We start from the raw sequence: 18,561 nt of genomic DNA, 5'->3' as shown, positions 1-18,561 counted from the left end.
TATCAATAAATTCTACACACTTTACCTTTAACAGATTTTCTCTTTTACAATAAAGTGATTACTACTAGCAGTTTAATTAAATCTATATGATTTGTTATCCTGCGTTAAAGAAGTCCAGGGGTCCTACACCCTGCAGGCGTCCAATTCTCAAATTGACACCTTTTCTGTTGTGGGCCTTCTCTCACCGTTATCCTCAGAGCTGTAGAGAGAAAACCCAATGACTGAATACTGCCGTCAGGCAATCCAAGGGTCAGAATTGATTTTGACAACAAGCTATGACCCAACTTCACCCCTGGAGATGGAAGGTAATGGTTTGTGCAATACTGTCTATTGTCAATTCTTGGTCATCATTATCACAACCTGATATTTATAATATATACATAATATCTCTGTTAGGTTTGATTACAAAAAACATTTCAAGCACTGTTTTGGGCCCTTGAGGAAATTTGCTTAACTTGGTTTCTTGTGGCAGTTCCAAGAATGTATGTTAATTGAGCTTTTAGTTGTTATATTTAAAGGTTCAGTGTGTAAGATTTAGGTGACAGGTATTTTTGGCAGAAATTGAATATAAAATAATACTACTGATCTTTTCACTGGTGTGTTTCATCTAAATTGTATAAATTGTTGTTTTCTCTATCATAGAATGGGCCGTTTATATTTAAAAACTACATGTTTTTTTGCTGTCGTTCAAACTGGACAAACTAAAACCTTTTGAGTTTTTATGCCAACTGAAGTTCACCACAGGTTCTTTTTCATGTTTGGAAGGAGAGGGTGAGGTGAGGAGTCTTCAGCTGCAACATGCAAATTCACCCTTAGATGTCAATACATTCTACACACGGAACCTTTGACATAGGCATGATTCAAATGAAAATCACCAGGGTCATTTTCTCAAACTTTGACAGAGCCACAGAGGAAATAATACAGGGGCAGAATGCCCCTACCCCATGACATATAATGATTCTGACATCTTTTAAAGGAGAGGAGTTCATCAACAGTTTAAGTCGTTCAATAGCAACAGTAGAAGTAGAAGAATAATGAAACAAAAATAAACACCCTACAGACATTAATCAATTTACATGAAATATATGCAGTTGGATAGTAATAAAATATATGAAAAGGTCAGTACAGTAACTACACAACACAGAAATGAAAAATGACTCATTATTACAGTCCATTGTCACGTCTCTTTATTTGAAAGATGCTTTATTACATAAAGAGCATAAAGCACATGTGCGCACAATCTTTTCAACTTACTTAAAAGCATATGCATATCCCCATTTACACAGACACAGGTTTACTGGCAGATGTATTCCTCAGTATGTCTGCCTTCCTTGTATACGTTTTGGTTCAATGCTGTGAAATGAGAGTAGCAACAAGTTAGAAGAACTGATCCCACATGGTTGTGCTAACAGATAGCTCAGCAATATGTTTGCATTGCAGCTGACAGCTGATACTGGGATCAGCCATTTACTGCTGAACATTTAGCCTCTTTGGGAACATTTTAACCAGGTCTCTGGATTGAAATTTTTCATAAAACACAAACCATTACTCATTTGCTCTATGCTCACCTTTTCTGTTTGTGGCAAATTTACACAACTTATGCGTCATCTGTTTTGGGTTTTTTATGTTACAGTCCACCTTTAATCCAAATGCCATTCAAACACTGTCAGTGTTTTGTGACTTTGGCAAGATAGCATATTTGCAAATAAAAGTCATCTAAAGCTATATTGTATTCTATTCATATTCTATCTTCAACAGTAAATAACCTTGCATTTCAAAATCTTAATCACAGCTTCATTTTTGTATTGAAGAAAAGAAGAAGAGTCTGACACATGTACCTTAAACTCCCAGATGACCATGGCTCCATCCAGACCCACACTACTGTACTTCTCCACTTTGGCTTTGTTCCCTGATACAACACACAGCTGCCTGCAGGACCAGACACAACAAAACACAAGGCTTTTACAAACGTGTGAACTGTGTAGCTTATACTGTTTAATGCAACTAGAGTGGCATAAGGCCCAACAGTGCCATTTTAAAACCACATTTAAATTCACTGGATCCAGATTTCTTTGGGATCTGCACCAAATTTCTAACAATGCAATTCCACAATTTCATATGTGCCAGTATTAAACAGCAATTTATTCTGTAACCCTCCGTGGTTGATGTTAGGGAAACAGTAGTGTCCCTTACGTGATGCTGTTCTGGTGAAGGGTGCCTAGCTCGCTGCTGTCCCCCTCAGTCGCCCTCATGTCCAGGTTGCGGAAGTGTTGCATAGCTGACGTGCTGCCCTTAGACGTCTGCTTGGGGATGTCCAGCTTCTTCACAAACTCCAGGGCACCAGGACCAGTGTAGGTGAACTGGTATGGGCAACAGTCATGACCCTGACAGTGAAAATATAAGTACAAGTATTTATAGCTATTGTCATGTTCGTTACAAACATATCTGTGGTCAACAGACCCAAATAACAGCAACAGTTAAAAATCAAGGAGAGTTTGACTAGACAAACACCAAATTGATCAGACCTTTTTGCATCCGAGTCAGTAGTGGTTCTCTTACTGCTACCCAACCCTTTTCTTCATTTCTTAAAGAATTTAAACGTCAGATTTAAAAAATTTGTCTGAATGGAGTGAAACTGTGTCCATCTGCTGTCTGGTGCTGGGCAGGTAGTGTACAGTGGAGTTTTTTGTGTGAAAAACAGATGCCTACTGCTGTTGAAACATGGTTAGGGAGTTTAGGGAACAACAAAGACCTAAAATATGCAACAAAGCCCCACAGATTTGAATGAGTTTGTCCTCAGGATTCATGATTGGATTCATACTTGAGTAAGTACAGTGAGTGGTCAACTCTTCATCACAGAGGAATCAAAGACTTTGGTTGGACCTTGCACTAATTGCACTGGTGATCAGGTCACAAGTGCACAGCTCAAAGTAGTGCACGTAGTAGTAAGTACGCACCCAAGCCCCACTGAGATCTGATGGCTCAGACCACATTAGTATGTTCTGGTCTGCATCACAGCATTGTGTATGATGTCATATCACTTTCTTTGCACTCACACCTGTACTTAGAACTGCTAATTGTGATTGGATCATCCGAGACACATACACACGCTTGTCACATGCATTCCACTCAGACGCACACAAACATAGAGCAGGTGGTAGTTACCGCAGCAACAATAGCAGTGGGGCTGGTGAATAAGATGCTCATCATCGGCAGACGGTCAGTGGTCAGATGGGTTACCCTGAGCAGACAGAGGAACACTTATAGAACTTAAGTTTCAGCCAGAAATTAAACTAAGACAGAAAATAGAAGTTATTGATGCTCAGGAATCTGAGACATTGAGGGACTACTGAAAGACACACAATCAAAATGAACTGGATACTTGGTCTCCATTTTTGACCTATGTTAAGTGCCTTGAGATAATGTATGTCATGATTTGGCACTATACAAATGAAGTTCAATTGGATTTTAGTTGACTGTTACCACTAGTCACACTAAAGGATTAATTGGCTCATGCTGCAGTACTCACTCCTTCTTCTGGGCAGCATCAGCCACAGCGATGCTACTGTTGTGGGCCACCCATGCCAGCTGATCTCCACTCGGAGAGAAGGAGACACTGTGCACCCAGCCCCCACAGTCCTTATGCTCAAGCAGGACCTCCCCAAAAGGCATCTTGGCGCCCCAGGCGGTGGGCCCAGGCTTGTCCTCGATGTCCTTGATGTAGGCAGAGAAAACCCTGAGAAGTACAGAGATCTGATTGTAGGCTTCAGGAGCAAATATTGGGCTGCTTATTTAGGGCTTGCTGCTTAAACTGATATACTGACTTTGTTTGACACTATATGATTGAAAAGATAAAAAGTCTTTGAATGCATCTTAAGTTTTATATACATGTAATAATTATAAAGCTTCCTCTTCAAAATACACTTCTTACATACAAGTGGTATTACACACTCAGATATAGAATAATGCTGGCACTGAGTCCATGTTGTGGTCAAATAAGACCAGAAAAACACCAAAAAGCAGCACTGTGTTAGTCTGTCATGTTCTGTTATACCTACCTTACCTGCTGTTGTGGGAGGCCAAATCTGTTTGCACAGTCACCTTATGGGGACTTTTCTTCTCTATGGGGATAAAACCAAGTCCCCACAAGTAAATCATTACATTTTGATGCAATGATTGTTTAAAGGTTTAGGCCAAGGTTAGGGTTAATGTCCAGGAAATGAATGTAAGTCAATGTAATGACCTCCAGAGTCATTGACACATGACTGTATGTGTGTGTGTGTGTGTGTGTGTGTGTGTGTGTGTGTGTTTGGAATAATGCCATAATGTTAAGGTTCATTCCTTCATTATCTCATGCCACTTTCCCACAATTCCCCTCCTCCTCCCCTCCTCCACAACTCAGTTCTGGACTGACTTTATTTCAATTTCTTGGTATCATATTCAAAGCTTTTACTCTGTTTGTAGAACTGAGACTCTGATCTGCTTTGCTTCGTCTATATCCCAATTTTGTTTGTGAGCTCCTACCTGCACTGAAAGTCTGCCGAGCCAGCAGCCAGTAGGATATTGTTGGGATGCCAGTCCAGACTCAGGACTGTGGATCGAAGGGCCTTTTTGATGTGCTTACTCAGCCACCTGAAATGAAGGGAGAATGAAAGATTTAGTTAAGATCAGGTCCAGTCAGAGTTTTGGTGGATGTTTCTATGGATACCCATACATAGATGTTCTGGACTGTGGTGTTTGACTTTCAAATCTGTCAAAATTGTTCCAAAACTATTCAATTTGATCACATTATTGCTCACCAGTCATTTTCCTTCTCAAAGTAGCAGACAGAGATGAGACGAGCGCCACTGCCCAGGGCAAACTTGTTTTCCAGAGGTGACCACTTCACACACGTGGCTGCTCGGTTGATGCGCACCAGGACCAGTGTGGGTTTCCACACGCCATCCTTCAGAGTCCACACGTAGGCGTTGCGGTCCGTGGCACAAGTCACAATGCGGTTGGACTCTGGGGCCCAGTCAATGCCTATGGACATAGTTATGAGGGGGTATCAAAGATATAATAATGTCAATAACAGAAAACCATTCTAGGAAATAACAGAGATCATATAAAGCCCCCTGAAAGATCTCTCTCTCCAAATTTTTTTCAATTGGTGAGATTTTATGGTGAGTTATCCCATATTTGGATAATCGATATTCTGGATATAATATGGTGGGATTAATGTTTTACATAAATGGCTATTTAAGTAGTCAACAAAGAAGCATAACAGGAGAGAGTAGTTCACATTTTTCATCAGGAAAATATCATACAGACAAAACTGCACCTTACAGGCAACACCATAAACACAATGGCATATTCCCTCAACAAAAAACTGCCAATGAGGGGACACCGGACACACCCCTCAGCACATTGCAATTGTAAGGTTATACAAGAGGGTCCCCCAGATAAGATAACATCATTTTACATCATGCAATAGAAAAAAAGCACAAAAAGTAAAATATATACTGTATATATGTGGCCCACCCCATAATACATCCAGAATACCGATTATCCTTCTATGGGTTATTGCAAATCACTGTAAAATCTCACTAATTGACCTAAAATTGGAGAGAGAGATCCAAATGATCTCTGTTATTTTCTGTTTTCTGTTATCTATAATATTTGAAGAGAAAGATTCTATGATCAAGGAAAGTAACATATGTGATGTTTTATTTACAAAAAAACAAAATGTGAATTTGAGCTTTAGTAGGGTAATGGCTTCAACATCTTATCCTATACATTCTATATTGGTGGGAGTTTGGCGTCAAGCTCTCATCAGTCCTGATTTCTCTGTCATCAAAGCGTATCAAATCAAATCAAATCAAATTTTATTTGTATAGCCCAAATTCACAAAACACATTTTGCCTCAGAGGGCTTTACAATCTGTACAGGGAGTGACACCCTCTGTCCTTAGACCCTCATATGACCTGAGAGAAAACCTGGCACGTCTTTAGAGATATAGAGGCCCCTCTAGTGTCAATATTCCAAAAGCTTGTTGTTGCTTCACCTTTTGATTTGTACACTCCTGCAAAAATAGGCAACCAAGTCTTTCTAACTGCACCCATGCATCTGCCTCCTCTCTAACTTTGTCATCCTTCTCAATTGATGATGTAATGAAGAGCTCAAAGGCTCATTTTATGTCTTGGACATGGCTGACATCATATCTGGTGGGGCCTGGAATCGTTTCAGTCAAATTAGCAGCACTAAGTCACACAGAAGATAACGTGTCTGCTGGAGACAACAGCAAGATCAGCACTTCTTATTGTCATCAGAGGAGGCTACCTCATTATAAGAGTCCACAATATAATATTCTCATCTATGTCACATTACTGTCAAATAGCTGTGACAAAACCATGCTTGCTACAAACAGAAATAGTGCAGGTTAACCTGTGTGTAGGCCCCGGAAGGTATGTTGTCGAACAAGTCAATTGCAGATCCCCTGCAGTCCCAGTTGGCAGTAAGTTACAGTACCTGTAATGTGTCCACTGTGCTCAGTGAGCTCATGAATCTTGATCCAGTCTTTCCCTTTCTTCTCATAGATGTTCACCACGTTGTTGTTGGGGCTCACTGCAATCTCTGTGCAAAAACATGAGTCAGATGTATTTTTTGCGAAATTAGTCAGATACTGTCTTTTTAAGATACTGTAGATAACAGTTGCCATGAGTTTTTATGTATGCAAGGTTATAGGAGGGGAACTCATGGGAGAGAGCCTCTGTGAAGCATGAACTTTTATGTAATCTCATAACTAATTATGTGATCTCCCATTCTCTTTGAGATCGAGGATCTGACTTCAAACCAGGTTTTTGTGGGTCAGTCTCTTTGTGTTGCCTCAAGATAGCAATTCACCAACAATGTACCTGACCACACCTCTTTTTAAGACCCATGGGTGCTCAAATGGGCAACAAGTGCATTTGTTATTCAGATGAAGTGGTTGCTGAATGAGAAAAAAAACAACTGCAGGTCTGAAACTTGCGCCCACACTTGTGTCATGCTAATCTTAACCCTAACCTTTTGCAACATATTTAAGATAGGGCACCACATTCAATTCAAGTACTGCATCATGCTTTAGCTTTCACAACATATAAGTCATTAATAATGCACTGCGATGTTCAACAATAGCTATAATGTCAAATACCCAGACTGCTGTAGACATTGTGAAACTGAAGTACAGTTGGATGCATGTGGTAAAGCTCTTTGTGTCCACTTCCTGTATTGATAATCTGATTCCCTGTAGTTCTCCAGGCAACATTATGCAATTAGAGGAGGAAGAAAATGTATCAGCAGGCTGCAGCGCAAGTTTAAACCACCATTTATGAGAAAGGATGCAGGCATGTGATGTCTACCCATTTCATATATTTATATCTGCACATAGGATTCCATATGTGTGTATTACTCTATGTGGAAAAGCAGGCTCGTGATGCATGCAGTTTCACCCACGGGTCCTGTCTTTGTTCCAGGTGTGGCAGGAGATCGGCTCCAGGCCAAAACTGTGGAGCGACATGTCTGAACAGAGGCAGAGGAGGCTGCTGGAATGTCAGGAGATGTGCAGCTGCAGGTCCCACCCAGGATGAGATTAGAAAGGAAGAAAGGGAGACATTTTGTTGAGAGACAAGGTTTTTAAAGCACATCCAGTTTGCCATATATAGATTGAGAAATGATGCAGCCAGTGAGATAAACAGTCTGAAGTATTACATTTTCTAGAATCATTTCATACCTATTTAATTGTTTTTAATCTTTCATTATATCATCCCAAGAATAACTTGGTATACCTCTGATGTTTAAAGGGGGATAAATTCACTTTATGAGTAGACTTACAATATGTGCACATGTTGTTTGCTATGTGAGTAATGAGCCTGAGATAACTACACCTTATCAGTTGTGGTGCACAATGAGCAAACACACTGTAACTGCTACGTATTGTACTGTATTGTATGTACTTTTTCTCTTTGCTCGAACAGTAACCTGGCCATGGCGGGACAACACACACCCTATTCAGAGGTGAAACATTCTTATAGTTTTACATTATTTTCATAAAGCAGAGAAGTTACTATTTAGACAGGATTTCTGTCTAAATAGATACTACCTCAGACCGAATGCTGCATAGAAATACATCCCAAGCAATTGTTTTGGTGGTGTCTGTTTTTTACCCTGTCATATTGAAACAGACTCAACAAGGAAGAATTAGAAGCAACATATATTTCATTAGACAGACTGAATATCTGGAATGGCGTAGTACTTTTCTCTTGCTTTATGGGGCGAATGGAAAAAACCACAAACCAGTTTTACAGCGATCAGAAAGAGAAAACAATGATTAGATTTGATCAAAACACTGAGAGCAGAGATCACCTACCTTAGTCGTGTATGTTTGGTTTGGCTGAACTGGTAGTGGTGGTGGTGGAAGGTGCAGGGCTGTATTCGTGGACTCTGGGCAGTCGACACGAATGGAGCTGTGCAGTCTGACTTGGTGAAGGAAGTGACTGTGGTATTACTGAGGGCAGTAAAAGAAAGGTGGGTGTGTCTGCTCATAGCTGTTGAGCAAGAATCTTGTCTGGATCCAGGTTGTTGTGATAAACCTTCCCACTGTCCCAGTTGTCCATTACCATGTGTAGAGAGAGGTATAAAAATGTACTTATAAATATATATGTTACATGATTGTTTCTACAATTTTTCTACATCATTTTAGTGATAAAAATTAAAAACTAGATTAACACTCATGATTAGGTGTTACATTTATTATTAAAGTCTGCCATTAACAATAACAGTGGATGTTCCATTTAAAATACTTTCAATTATCTTCTAATACCTTACATTCTCATTATTGTTTTGTCCATAAAAGTGGGACAAATGTCCAGTTTGGAACTTCTACATATCAAGCGTCTCAGTCAAACTTAGGATGGTATTAAATTGATTTAAAAACAATATATCTTCACATATTCTGGGCTGCGACCATGTTTGGTACAGTGCACTCTGATTAATAATAATTTAAAGACTGATCATTAAAAACCGAACGGATGATGATCTTTTGATGAACAAATAGAACCGTTTTCAGATTCAGTGTATAGAGTCGATGGGATTGTCTGCCATGACCGTGTACGGTGAGCTCGCTGTTTATTTGTCATGGTTTTATTTCGGAGTTTTCCCAGTGTCTCTGGGTGTGTGTGGACTCTTGTTTTGAAACGAGTCACACGGAAGTGGATCCTCTGCTGGCAGTAGAGCTCTCGGGACGTCGTGTTGTTTGTTTGACGGTGAGGAGGGTTTTTTATTCACGGTGATCATTTGTTGAAGTGCTTTATTTCCACACCGTGTCACACACCGTGTCACACACTGTCGGACACGTTCAGCAGCTTCTTGTGTCTCTAGTCTGTGTGTTCCCATCATTTAGATACGGGACTGTGGGTGGCTAACAGTTAGCGCGCTAAGCTAATTATTACCTGGATGGTATTCAACAAAGAACATTTACGGAAATCTTCGCCATTAATTAACGTGGTAACTTTGCTGAGCGTGTATTGTACTGACTCCGAATGAAGCTTGTGGTTAATAGACTGGTCACGTCACACCAACACAACGTTAACTGGTCGAAAGGGGCTAACTAAAGTTGGCTAACTCTTCAGTAGCTTTGCTAACCTGTCTAGTTGTGTAGCATACACGACTGCACTAACATCGAAGCTGCTACTCGCACTGTAGCTAGTTGGGTAGCGGACTACTTTATTGAAACGCAAGGTTAAGCGTAACACCTGACTGTACGTTACAGATGTTCAACTGAACATCGCTGTTCCACGGTCAGATTCTGAAGTTTGTTTATAAGAAGAAGCTCAGTAGGGTTGCCAGGTCTGTGTGACGAAACCAGCTCAGTAAAATAGACCTCAACATATGCCACTGCCAAACCGTGCACCCGTATGACAGCAGAAAAACCAATGCTTATGTACCCGCATTAAAAGCAGATTACCCGAACCAGTTGTTTAACCAAGCTCCTGGAATAACTTATTAATACTTTATATAATAATTTATTAACATGAATAAAATATTGCTCAGTGAACATAGTGACAAATTCACTGAAACACAAAATAAACCGTTTTTGCTTTCTCTTCACTTGTTACTCCCTCACTCCACTTTTATGAATGAAATTTGCTACTTACACACACACACACACATACATATATTTACTGTAGTTAATGAAATGTTTTATTTCACCTGGAACCCCACCCTGACCATAAGTGAACCTGTATTTAGAGAGAGAAGTGATCTTTTGGAATAATAGTTTGATCACTGAAGGTTTTTTACCTGAGGAGGAGTAGGAATTCGTTTTTTCTAGTTCCTGTTGGTATCAGTTTGCATCCACAGCTTCCTGGTTCTTGAGTGTGTTTTCCTCTCCTCTTCTGTTAGGCAACAGGACAAAGATGGCATCAAGCAATACAAGCAGCGAGGAAGAGCAGAGCCTCAGAGAGTGTGAGCAGTATGTGCAGAAGCACAACATTCAGCAGCTGCTCAAAGACTGCATCATCCAGCTATGCACCGCGCGGCCCGAGCGGCCCATGGCCTTCCTCAGAGACTACTTTGAAAGACTTGAGAAGGTGGGTGCTGATACACACTGTATGACAGCTAAGGCCCTGAAACCCCATTACAGTCATTCCTTTTAGTGAAATATGACAATATTCATCAAGTCAGATTTAAAGTCTCGTTGTGGAATACAGTTCCCTGTGTTGTGTTTTTCTGTCTTTGTTTTGTCATCACAGCTTAACCATTCAATGTATAGTATACACAGTGACTCAGGTGTGGTTTTCTGTGTTCGTTGACAAGCAGGAGGAGGCCAAGCAGATGGCTTCACAGCAGAAGTCTAGCTCATGGTCAGACTCCCGTGAGGATGAGGTTTCTCCACCCATGAACCCTGTGGTGAGGCGTCGGAGCCGGAGAGGAGCCATCAGTGCTGAGGTGTACACTGAGGAAGACGCAGCCTCCTATGTTAGAAAGGTCAGTGGTGTGTCAAATATTTTCATTCACACACTGTCATCAAAGCTGCACAAGTTTGTTCGATTTTACATTAATCTGCTGAGGACATGTGCAACTGTGGATCCACAGAGAATGATGAGATTAAGAAGTCCTTTATTAGTAGGCCCACAATGGGCAAATTTGCAGATTAGCAGCTCTATGGGGAATCTAATATTGTTTTTTTGATTCAGATTATCTGCCCTTGTCACATAGGGCTGGGTCGTGGTTTTGTCAAGCATAAAATAATTAAAAATCTTATATTTCTGCATCTTGGCATAAGAAAATATTTGCCTCATGTTTTTACTGGCAACTTGTAGAAAATAATGGATTACTGGTGCCAGATTTCAATGTGATTGCCCCAAGAGCTGTTTGTAAACCACCATTAAAAAAAAGTTGCATTTAGACCTTACTACTAGCAATTAGTTCTGCATAGTGTTGTGAAATTAGTTGCTATTGTAAGGCTCAAGTTGAAACGAAGATTTGGTGCAGTACAAACTCATCCAGGTAAAGCTAGAAAATCATCAATCTGCCACACGTTTGAGAATGCCCTCCCTCTGTGTGTGTGCGCACAACTGTTGGGTAAGGGTTCTTTTGAACAAAAATGGAATTGTCCCCGGTGACATTTAGTATGAGTAGTTTTGCTTGAAGAGGCATCTTTTATATTAAGTTCTCTCTAATTTTTTTTACACAAGGTCATCCCAAAAGACTACAAGAGCATGGCTTCCCTGTCCAAGGCCATGGAGAGGAATGTGCTATTTGCTCACTTGGACGACAACGAGAGAAGGTAATGGCAGCAAGCACTCCAGCAGTTTGTTAATAAACCCTCAGAAAGTCTCCAGCTAATCCGCTCATTTTCCTTACTACTCTTACAGTGACATTTTTGACGCAATGTTTTCTGTCAACTACATTGCTGGAGAAACGGTAATCCTACAAGGTAAGTTTATGGAATCTCAAGTGCTATAATGAGATTCTTGTGTTTCTTTCCTGTTCACTCTTCTTAATCTCTCCTGTTGCAGGTGATGAGGGAGACAACTTCTACGTTGTTGACCAGGGAGAGATGGACGTAAGATCTCTTTCTCTTTCATATTTTAAAGGGATTGTCGACCTTTGGTTTTTAGTTAGATGTGCATTAGCAGTTCAGTGGGGAAAACTTTAAAGCATCATTAACAATACTACAACCATGAATATTTCCATTCTACTAACAGCCCGAGCTTATTCTGAAGCCCAAAGTATGCTAAATGCAGCTTCAGCTTCATTAAACAGCATGCACTTGTTTTGGGCTCCATTGTTTGTCTGGTATGCTGTGTAATGAAAATAGTATCATCATGTGATTTTAATTGTTTAAGGAGATAATCTCATTGTTGTCAAATTATTTTAATAGAAATTAGGGCTGCGTGATTTATCGGAGATCTCTTGTCATCGTAATATCAATGTGCGTGATGGACAAATACACCAAAAACTGCAATAAATGATCTCGCTCCGCTTCGTCCAACTAAATTCTACTATGGAAACTTCACACACACCGCACTGCTCTGTGTTCGCATCTCTCTCTCAACTGACGTCTCGGACTCTCTACAGTTCAAAAGTTTGTTTCTCGCCAAAATATCAACACTGATCATCACATAATTGTCGATACTTTTATTAATGAGTTAAATCAGTCTGGGTAAAAATAACACACTTTATAAACGTATTAAATGTATGTGGAGCTGGAGGAGATGGTGCCGTGCTACATTTGGTTTGACGCAGTTGAGGAGTAAAATTACAGAAAACAGCCCACATTAACACTGCAAGTGGACATAGTGGAGCTGTGCATGGCTCCCTGGGTGTCTGCACCGGACTTGGTGGCACTGCGGCTGGGCTGTGAGCCCTCTCCTAGTTGTAGATATAGTCATACCTTCATTGCAATATAAAACAACATTATTGCATGTTTTTCTCTTATATCATGCAGCCCTAATAGAAATACCTCAAAAAGATTTTGTTCTTAATATATTAGTTTGACAACTGTCAAGAGTCACATTTGGGACACATGATTGAAGAGACAAAAAATAGGTGAAGAAAAAGCTGCTCACTTAACTGGCATATAAAGGTTTTTTAATCATGTGGCCTTGAAGTATAGTCTTGATGCCCACACTAGTATTAATCCGACCATCATATTGTACATACAACATTTGTCCTTGCCATGTCATTAGATCAGCACATCTCTACTCCCTGTCTTCTTACAGGTATATGTGAACAGTGAGTTGGTGACCAGTATTAGTGAGGGAGGTAGTTTTGGGGAGCTGGCTCTGATCTATGGGACCCCCAGAGCAGCCACAGTACGAGCCAAGTCCAATGTCAAGCTGTGGGCCATCGACAGAGACAGCTACAGGAGAATACTGATGGTAAGCTGTGCAGTACTGCAAAGTGACAAAAACAAACCTGACTAAACCGCATGTGTCATAAAAGAATGAGTTTGATTTTGAAATATTGAGATATATACTGTCACAATAATTTTCCTTTTAGGGGAGCACTTTGAGAAAGCGCAAGATGTACGAGGAGTTCCTCAGCAAGGTGTCGATCTTAGGTAAAAACGTGGCTCTTTAGTTTTTCCTCTTCACATTCGCTGTCTTTGGCTAATGAATCCAAATGAGAGAATGTATTGACCTGAGTGTTGTTCCTGGGCAGAGTCTCTGGATAAGTGGGAGCGTCTGACAGTAGCTGATGCCTTGGAGAAGGTGCAGTTTGTCGACGGACAGAAAATAGTGGTGCAGGGAGAACCTGGTGATGAGTTCTTCATCATCCTAGAGGTACAGAGCACCAATAATGTTCTTAATCTTCTATGTCTTTGTTTACTGAAGGTGTGTGACAGTATGCATGTTTGTCCCAAACCGGTCGGTGTAGGTGGTTTCGTCCACCATGTGACACTGTGCTAAGATAGTCCAACTCACTCAGCATAAGCCACTAGTGAAAAAACTGTTGAAAATGACTGAAAAATCCCGTTGATTTCTGGGATATGGAGTTCGAGATGTCTTTGTGTTTTCAGGGGACAGCAGCGGTACTGCAGAGACGGTCAGTGGATGAGGAGTTTGTGGAGGTTGGCAGACTGGGTCCGTCAGATTACTTTGGTAAGTCAGGCAAAGTAATTACTACATGTTTGATCAAAACGGACTCTAAAGCCGTGTCTAACCGTCCAACATCTCTTTTGCTCTATTAATGAGAAATATGCCAGGGAGAAACAGCTTTTTGAATTAGCAGGCAGAGGCAGGACGTAACATATTAATTCAGTGTGGACATCTCGAGTTTTTGTTTACAGCATATTAACACCGGCGTTGGTTGTTATCACCAAAAGCTCTCTTGACATCTTTGTCTGTCTTGTACGTGTATGGCACCGCTTTCTCATCCTGAGATGTTTGCTTCGTTTTTCATTTTTGCATCTGTCACGTAATCAACACATCCACTCACTTGCTGTGAATTCTGTGGAGGATCTCATACTATGTTCTCACGTGGGCTCCGGAGGCTGTCACTTGGACATTTACATTCACACAACCCCTCTGGAGAATGCTCGGAGGATCAGTGCATGTCTGAAAGCAGTCTCCTCCTATTAACCATTTTAAATGTAGCTGAGAGTTTAATTCAAAGTTAATAGTATAATCAGGATATGAAGAATGTGGCTTGAACCAGGACACGTTAAGTTTTTCAAAACAAAAATGTTGAACCCATAACAGAACAACTTCCGTTGCTGACCCTTCAAAAGAAAACTCCCACACAGATACACAGCTTATGACAGGAAACACAAATTTAGTGACCAACCTTCCACAATAAAGCAACTAAATAAAATAGCTTACATAAATTACTTTTAAATAGATAAACTTTACACTATAAAAACTAACTGGATAAAGTTGATGATAATAATACATATTTTGTATATTTTACTATATCGTGAAACCGTGAGATTTGCTCATTTCATATCGTGATATCCCTAGTCCTCACTTACCCGTGCTATATGCGAATAAACATGTACATCATTTCTGTTTGCAAAGACCTAATGATGTTGCTTTCAGCGAGTCTGACAGGAGATAACAGATGCTCATTAACTGATTATTCTTTTAACCATCAAGAGTAAAATGATCCATTTGGAATGGACTTGTATCTGTGACAAATGATCACATTGTTTTACAGTTTGTTGCTCCACCTGTAAACCTCAAAACCCTCATCAGCATCAACATCAGTGCTTCTGCAGTCACTGCACTCTGGATAGGCCATCATTACATTTTCATTTAGCTGACGCTTTTATTCAAAGCGACTTACAACAAGCAGTCTAATATGCCTGTGTGATCTCTTTAGACAATGTTCTTTCTGTGTTTTCCAGGTGAGATCGCCCTGCTGATGAACCGACCCCGTGCGGCCACTGTTGTTGCGTGTGGACCACTCAAGTGTGTGAAACTGGACCGGCCGAGGTTCGAGCGAGTCCTGGGTCCCTGCTCTGACATCCTGAAGAGAAGCATCGAGCAGTACAACAGCTTTGTTTCCCTCTCGGTCTGATCTCGTCTGATGCAGGGTCCATCAGCACACATCTGCTTCTCTCTTATATGTAACCACACCCTCATGATCACTTCCTATTTATTGTATGTTTTGCCTTTGTATTCAGAAGATAGACTGTTTGCTGAAGCTGTAATCCCAATACCAAATATATTTGTGCGCATACACTTAAAACATAAAGCCGAAATGAAATAATGGTTTATGACTGACTGCGTTCACACTGTGCGCTCAGAGTTCAGTCACAATTTGACAAAAGGTAACTGAGCCGATCACAGCTGGTCATTTAAAAATGCTGTCAGGTCAGTGTATTTACAGAACACATTTTAAAACAGGCTGATGAAGTGAAAATCATTTAAGTTACAATGAGAATGTTCATATAAAAATCCACAAATAATCCAAACAAAGTATGAACTGTTGTATGTTACGATTGGCTTTGCAGCATTGAGTCAAACACGTGACAGTGTGAGTGCAGTCAGTCAGCTTGCCGTGCACATCTTCAGACTTCACTGCAGTCCCTGCATGTTTCAGACAAACATGCAGTGACTGATGGCTTCATGCTGACTGACGAGGCTTCATGTGTTTTAAGCTTTACTTGTGCTGCTGCTCTTCTCCGTTTGTCCAGATACTTTAAGTCACGTTAGCAGAAGGGTTCGGGGGGGGACAGTGTTGGGTCAGTTAGACAACCGCACTGGTCCAGACTGGAATATGTCAGATACACTCTCTGTAACATTCGATATCTGTGTGCCCCAGCGATGAACTGTAGCAACTGCGGTCATCTTCTGACTTTTCATCTAGCGCCATCATCAGGTCAAAATGTTGATGACCAGATACCAGCAGATTCAAAGATATTCCCATCAGCTTCAGTGGGGACTTATCTTTAAATGTTTGCATGCTAACATGCTAAAGTAAGATGGTGAACATGCTAAACATGACACCACTCTCAACATGTTAGTATGTTGTCATTAGCCTCACTAGCATGGCTGCAGACACTTCAGGCCGGGCTTGTAGTTTTTAGTTTTTTATATCTATTTTTATATGTTGTTGATTTACCTTATAGAGACACTCTTCTGAGTTGCCTTGACACTGGCATTCTCACTTTCCTGCATCTAGTCTCAGAGTTTGACAAAGCACCAGCGGTACACCCACAGTATGGAGGGTTTTTACCATTTTCTTAATGAAAGAAATGCACAATTATATTCAGATTAAGCTTAACCACTTAGGTCATTTATCATTCTGTCTCATGGTTTTCATTACTCATTGCTCACAGAAAATGTAATGTGTGTCACATACTTGTTCTTATATTTCACTGAGCAATTCTACATCATTGTTTAATGAATAATTGGGTGAATAAGAGTTAGGACATTTTTAAGTACATGTAGACTTTGTTATTTTTCTGCTCTTCAATTGCAATCCTCCCATGTAAAATGCTCCATATTTACTTAACAGTTTCTGCTCAACAATTCTGCAAATATCCCTTTAACTCCACTGACCTGATCAGGTTCTATTTAGGCCTCTGCTACACATCTATGAGAGTAAATAACTATATTTTTGCACATTTTGTGATACACAAAACTATATTATGGGAGAGAAAATGTTTATATGCTGGTAAGTTCAGTGTTTGTGTGCATCGTATCCCATCATTTAAAGGGAATGTAGGTCAAATACTTACAGACAACAACATCCACAACAATACTCACAACAAAAGGTTGGTCTCTTTTGACTGACAGTTAGATGAGAGCTGTGGGTGATACATGTATCTGTCAGTGTCAACCATTGTTCTGCACTAATACATGGAAAACACTTCATCACAGATAAGTGCCAAATATATCGTTGAGTCCAAAAATTAGACCTAAGCCTAAGAGACCATGTTGTGGAGGTTTTGATTTAACTTTATCAGCAACTAAAAGTGGGTTCAAAAGACGTTAATTGGCTTTGTGATAATCTGCATATACACTCACATTTTAGGCTGTTAAATGAAACCGTATTATAGATTATAAAAAGAATTATTCTTTAAAATTCTGAATACTGACAGTTACAGATACAGCCATACAGGAAGTTTGGCTAAACACAGAATAAGTGAAGCAGAGGTTGGATGTCTAGTTTGGGCCAGACTCTGCACAGTGGACACATTCCAGATGATATTAGCACAAAGTGAGCCACACCAGTAAACTTGCCTTATGCTCTTCACTGATCCTTGTCACTCTGTTTTGTTCTGTTACATCTTCTTATCCAGTGTTTTCTTACATTCCTTCAGAGGTCATTACTGCAGCCAGTGCAGATTGTGGTTAGTTTTTGCTTTGACACTTATTTAGTATGATGTGTTTTTGTGATAAACGTGCACCCAGACACTGAGTGTTGAGCCTCTCAAATCTGTTCTTATTCACTAACGTGGCACTTGTTGGCCTTGGGTACAGTATGGTGTCATCTTGACTTAGGTACTGTATTATTTATTTTGATCATTGTCACTGAGTGTTGTCTTCACACATAGGTAACACTGCGCTGTGCTCAGTGAAACACGTGCAGCAGTCTGCCGTAAGTCTCAGAGGACCAGTGTTTTTTTCCCCCACAGTTTTATGTCTTCCTCAGAGTGATTGGAGTGACGGCTCTTTAATGCCCCTGTGTTTCTCTGTAGGTCTTCCTCACAGCAGGTCAAGCAATAAAGATATCAGTGTTTTCATTGTGCATCTGTGTACTTACTATTGCATAGTCTTCAGTCATGACACTTTCACTTGTGCTTAAATGGCTCATATCCTTCATTGCACTTAGGTTTGATCACTGTACTAAAGTTTGAGGGGTTCATTCCATAAATATTCACTTTCCTTTCTGCGTCCTCTGCTGCAGTTCAGAGGAAATGTACTTTTTACTTCCCTGCAATTATTTGACAGTTATAGTTACAACTGCACATCTGTGATCATATAATGAGACTCAGTCAATCGGAGCCGACTTCACTGTTGACATGTATGACACATAAGTTACATTCTGCCTCTGCCTGACAACGCTCCAGAGATCTGTTGATCATGT

General features: G+C 40.3%; 2 protein-coding genes across 3 annotated transcripts; one reads left to right on the top strand and one right to left on the bottom strand.

Annotated features, from left to right (window-relative positions):
- Positions 1-1,172: 1,172 nt before the first annotated feature.
- Positions 1,173-8,527, bottom strand: LOC109640370 (actin-related protein 2/3 complex subunit 1A-A). Its single transcript, XM_020104334.2, has 10 exons — positions 8,387-8,527; positions 7,474-7,585; positions 6,508-6,612; positions 4,800-5,022; positions 4,525-4,632; positions 3,530-3,736; positions 3,166-3,241; positions 2,194-2,384; positions 1,839-1,929; positions 1,173-1,353 (listed from the first exon to the last, which is right to left on the bottom strand). Exons 2-10 carry the CDS (start codon positions 7,535-7,537, stop codon positions 1,348-1,350), a joined length of 1,071 nt encoding a protein of 356 aa, XP_019959893.1. The 5' UTR covers positions 7,538-7,585; positions 8,387-8,527; the 3' UTR covers positions 1,173-1,347.
- Positions 8,528-9,169: 642 nt separating this feature from the next.
- On the top strand, positions 9,170-18,222 carry prkar1aa (protein kinase, cAMP-dependent, regulatory, type I, alpha (tissue specific extinguisher 1) a). Of its 2 annotated transcripts, none has more exons than XM_020104333.2 (11): positions 9,170-9,281; positions 10,420-10,607; positions 10,837-11,004; positions 11,715-11,806; positions 11,895-11,956; positions 12,039-12,085; positions 13,245-13,403; positions 13,525-13,585; positions 13,687-13,808; positions 14,045-14,126; positions 15,371-18,222. In XM_020104333.2, the coding sequence occupies exons 2-11, from the start codon at positions 10,434-10,436 to the stop codon at positions 15,541-15,543; spliced, it is 1,140 nt and encodes a 379-aa protein (XP_019959892.1). In that variant the 5' UTR covers positions 9,170-9,281; positions 10,420-10,433; the 3' UTR covers positions 15,544-18,222. The 2 variants fall into 2 exon arrangements, with proteins under 2 accessions (XP_019959892.1, XP_019959891.1); XM_020104332.2 differs by having other exon boundaries at positions 10,834-11,004.
- Positions 18,223-18,561: the final 339 nt, after the last annotated feature.

This window comes from Paralichthys olivaceus, chromosome 5 (genome assembly GCF_024713975.1).
Source record: "Paralichthys olivaceus isolate ysfri-2021 chromosome 5, ASM2471397v2, whole genome shotgun sequence".
Lineage (NCBI taxonomy): Eukaryota > Metazoa > Chordata > Actinopteri > Pleuronectiformes > Paralichthyidae > Paralichthys > Paralichthys olivaceus.
The sequence above is the reverse complement of the archived record's forward strand: the minus strand, read 5'-3'. Positions and strand labels throughout refer to the sequence as shown.

Coding starts and splice junctions, on each gene's coding strand:
- LOC109640370 (XM_020104334.2), bottom strand. CDS start 7,537: ATGTCGCTCCACAGTTTTGGCCTGGAGCCGATCTCCTGCCACACCTGG. Junction 6,613..7,473: donor CTGGAACAAAGACAGGACCC/GTGGGTGAAACT, acceptor GTTTTTGCACAG/AGATTGCAGTGAGCCCCAAC. Junction 4,633..4,799: donor TTTGAGAAGGAAAATGACTG/GTGAGCAATAAT, acceptor CCTTCATTTCAG/GTGGCTGAGTAAGCACATCA.
- prkar1aa (XM_020104332.2), top strand. CDS start 10,434: ATGGCATCAAGCAATACAAGCAGCGAGGAAGAGCAGAGCCTCAGAGAG. Junction 10,608..10,833: donor ACTTTGAAAGACTTGAGAAG/GTGGGTGCTGAT, acceptor TTCGTTGACAAG/CAGGAGGAGGCCAAGCAGAT. Junction 12,086..13,244: donor TTGACCAGGGAGAGATGGAC/GTAAGATCTCTT, acceptor GTCTTCTTACAG/GTATATGTGAACAGTGAGTT.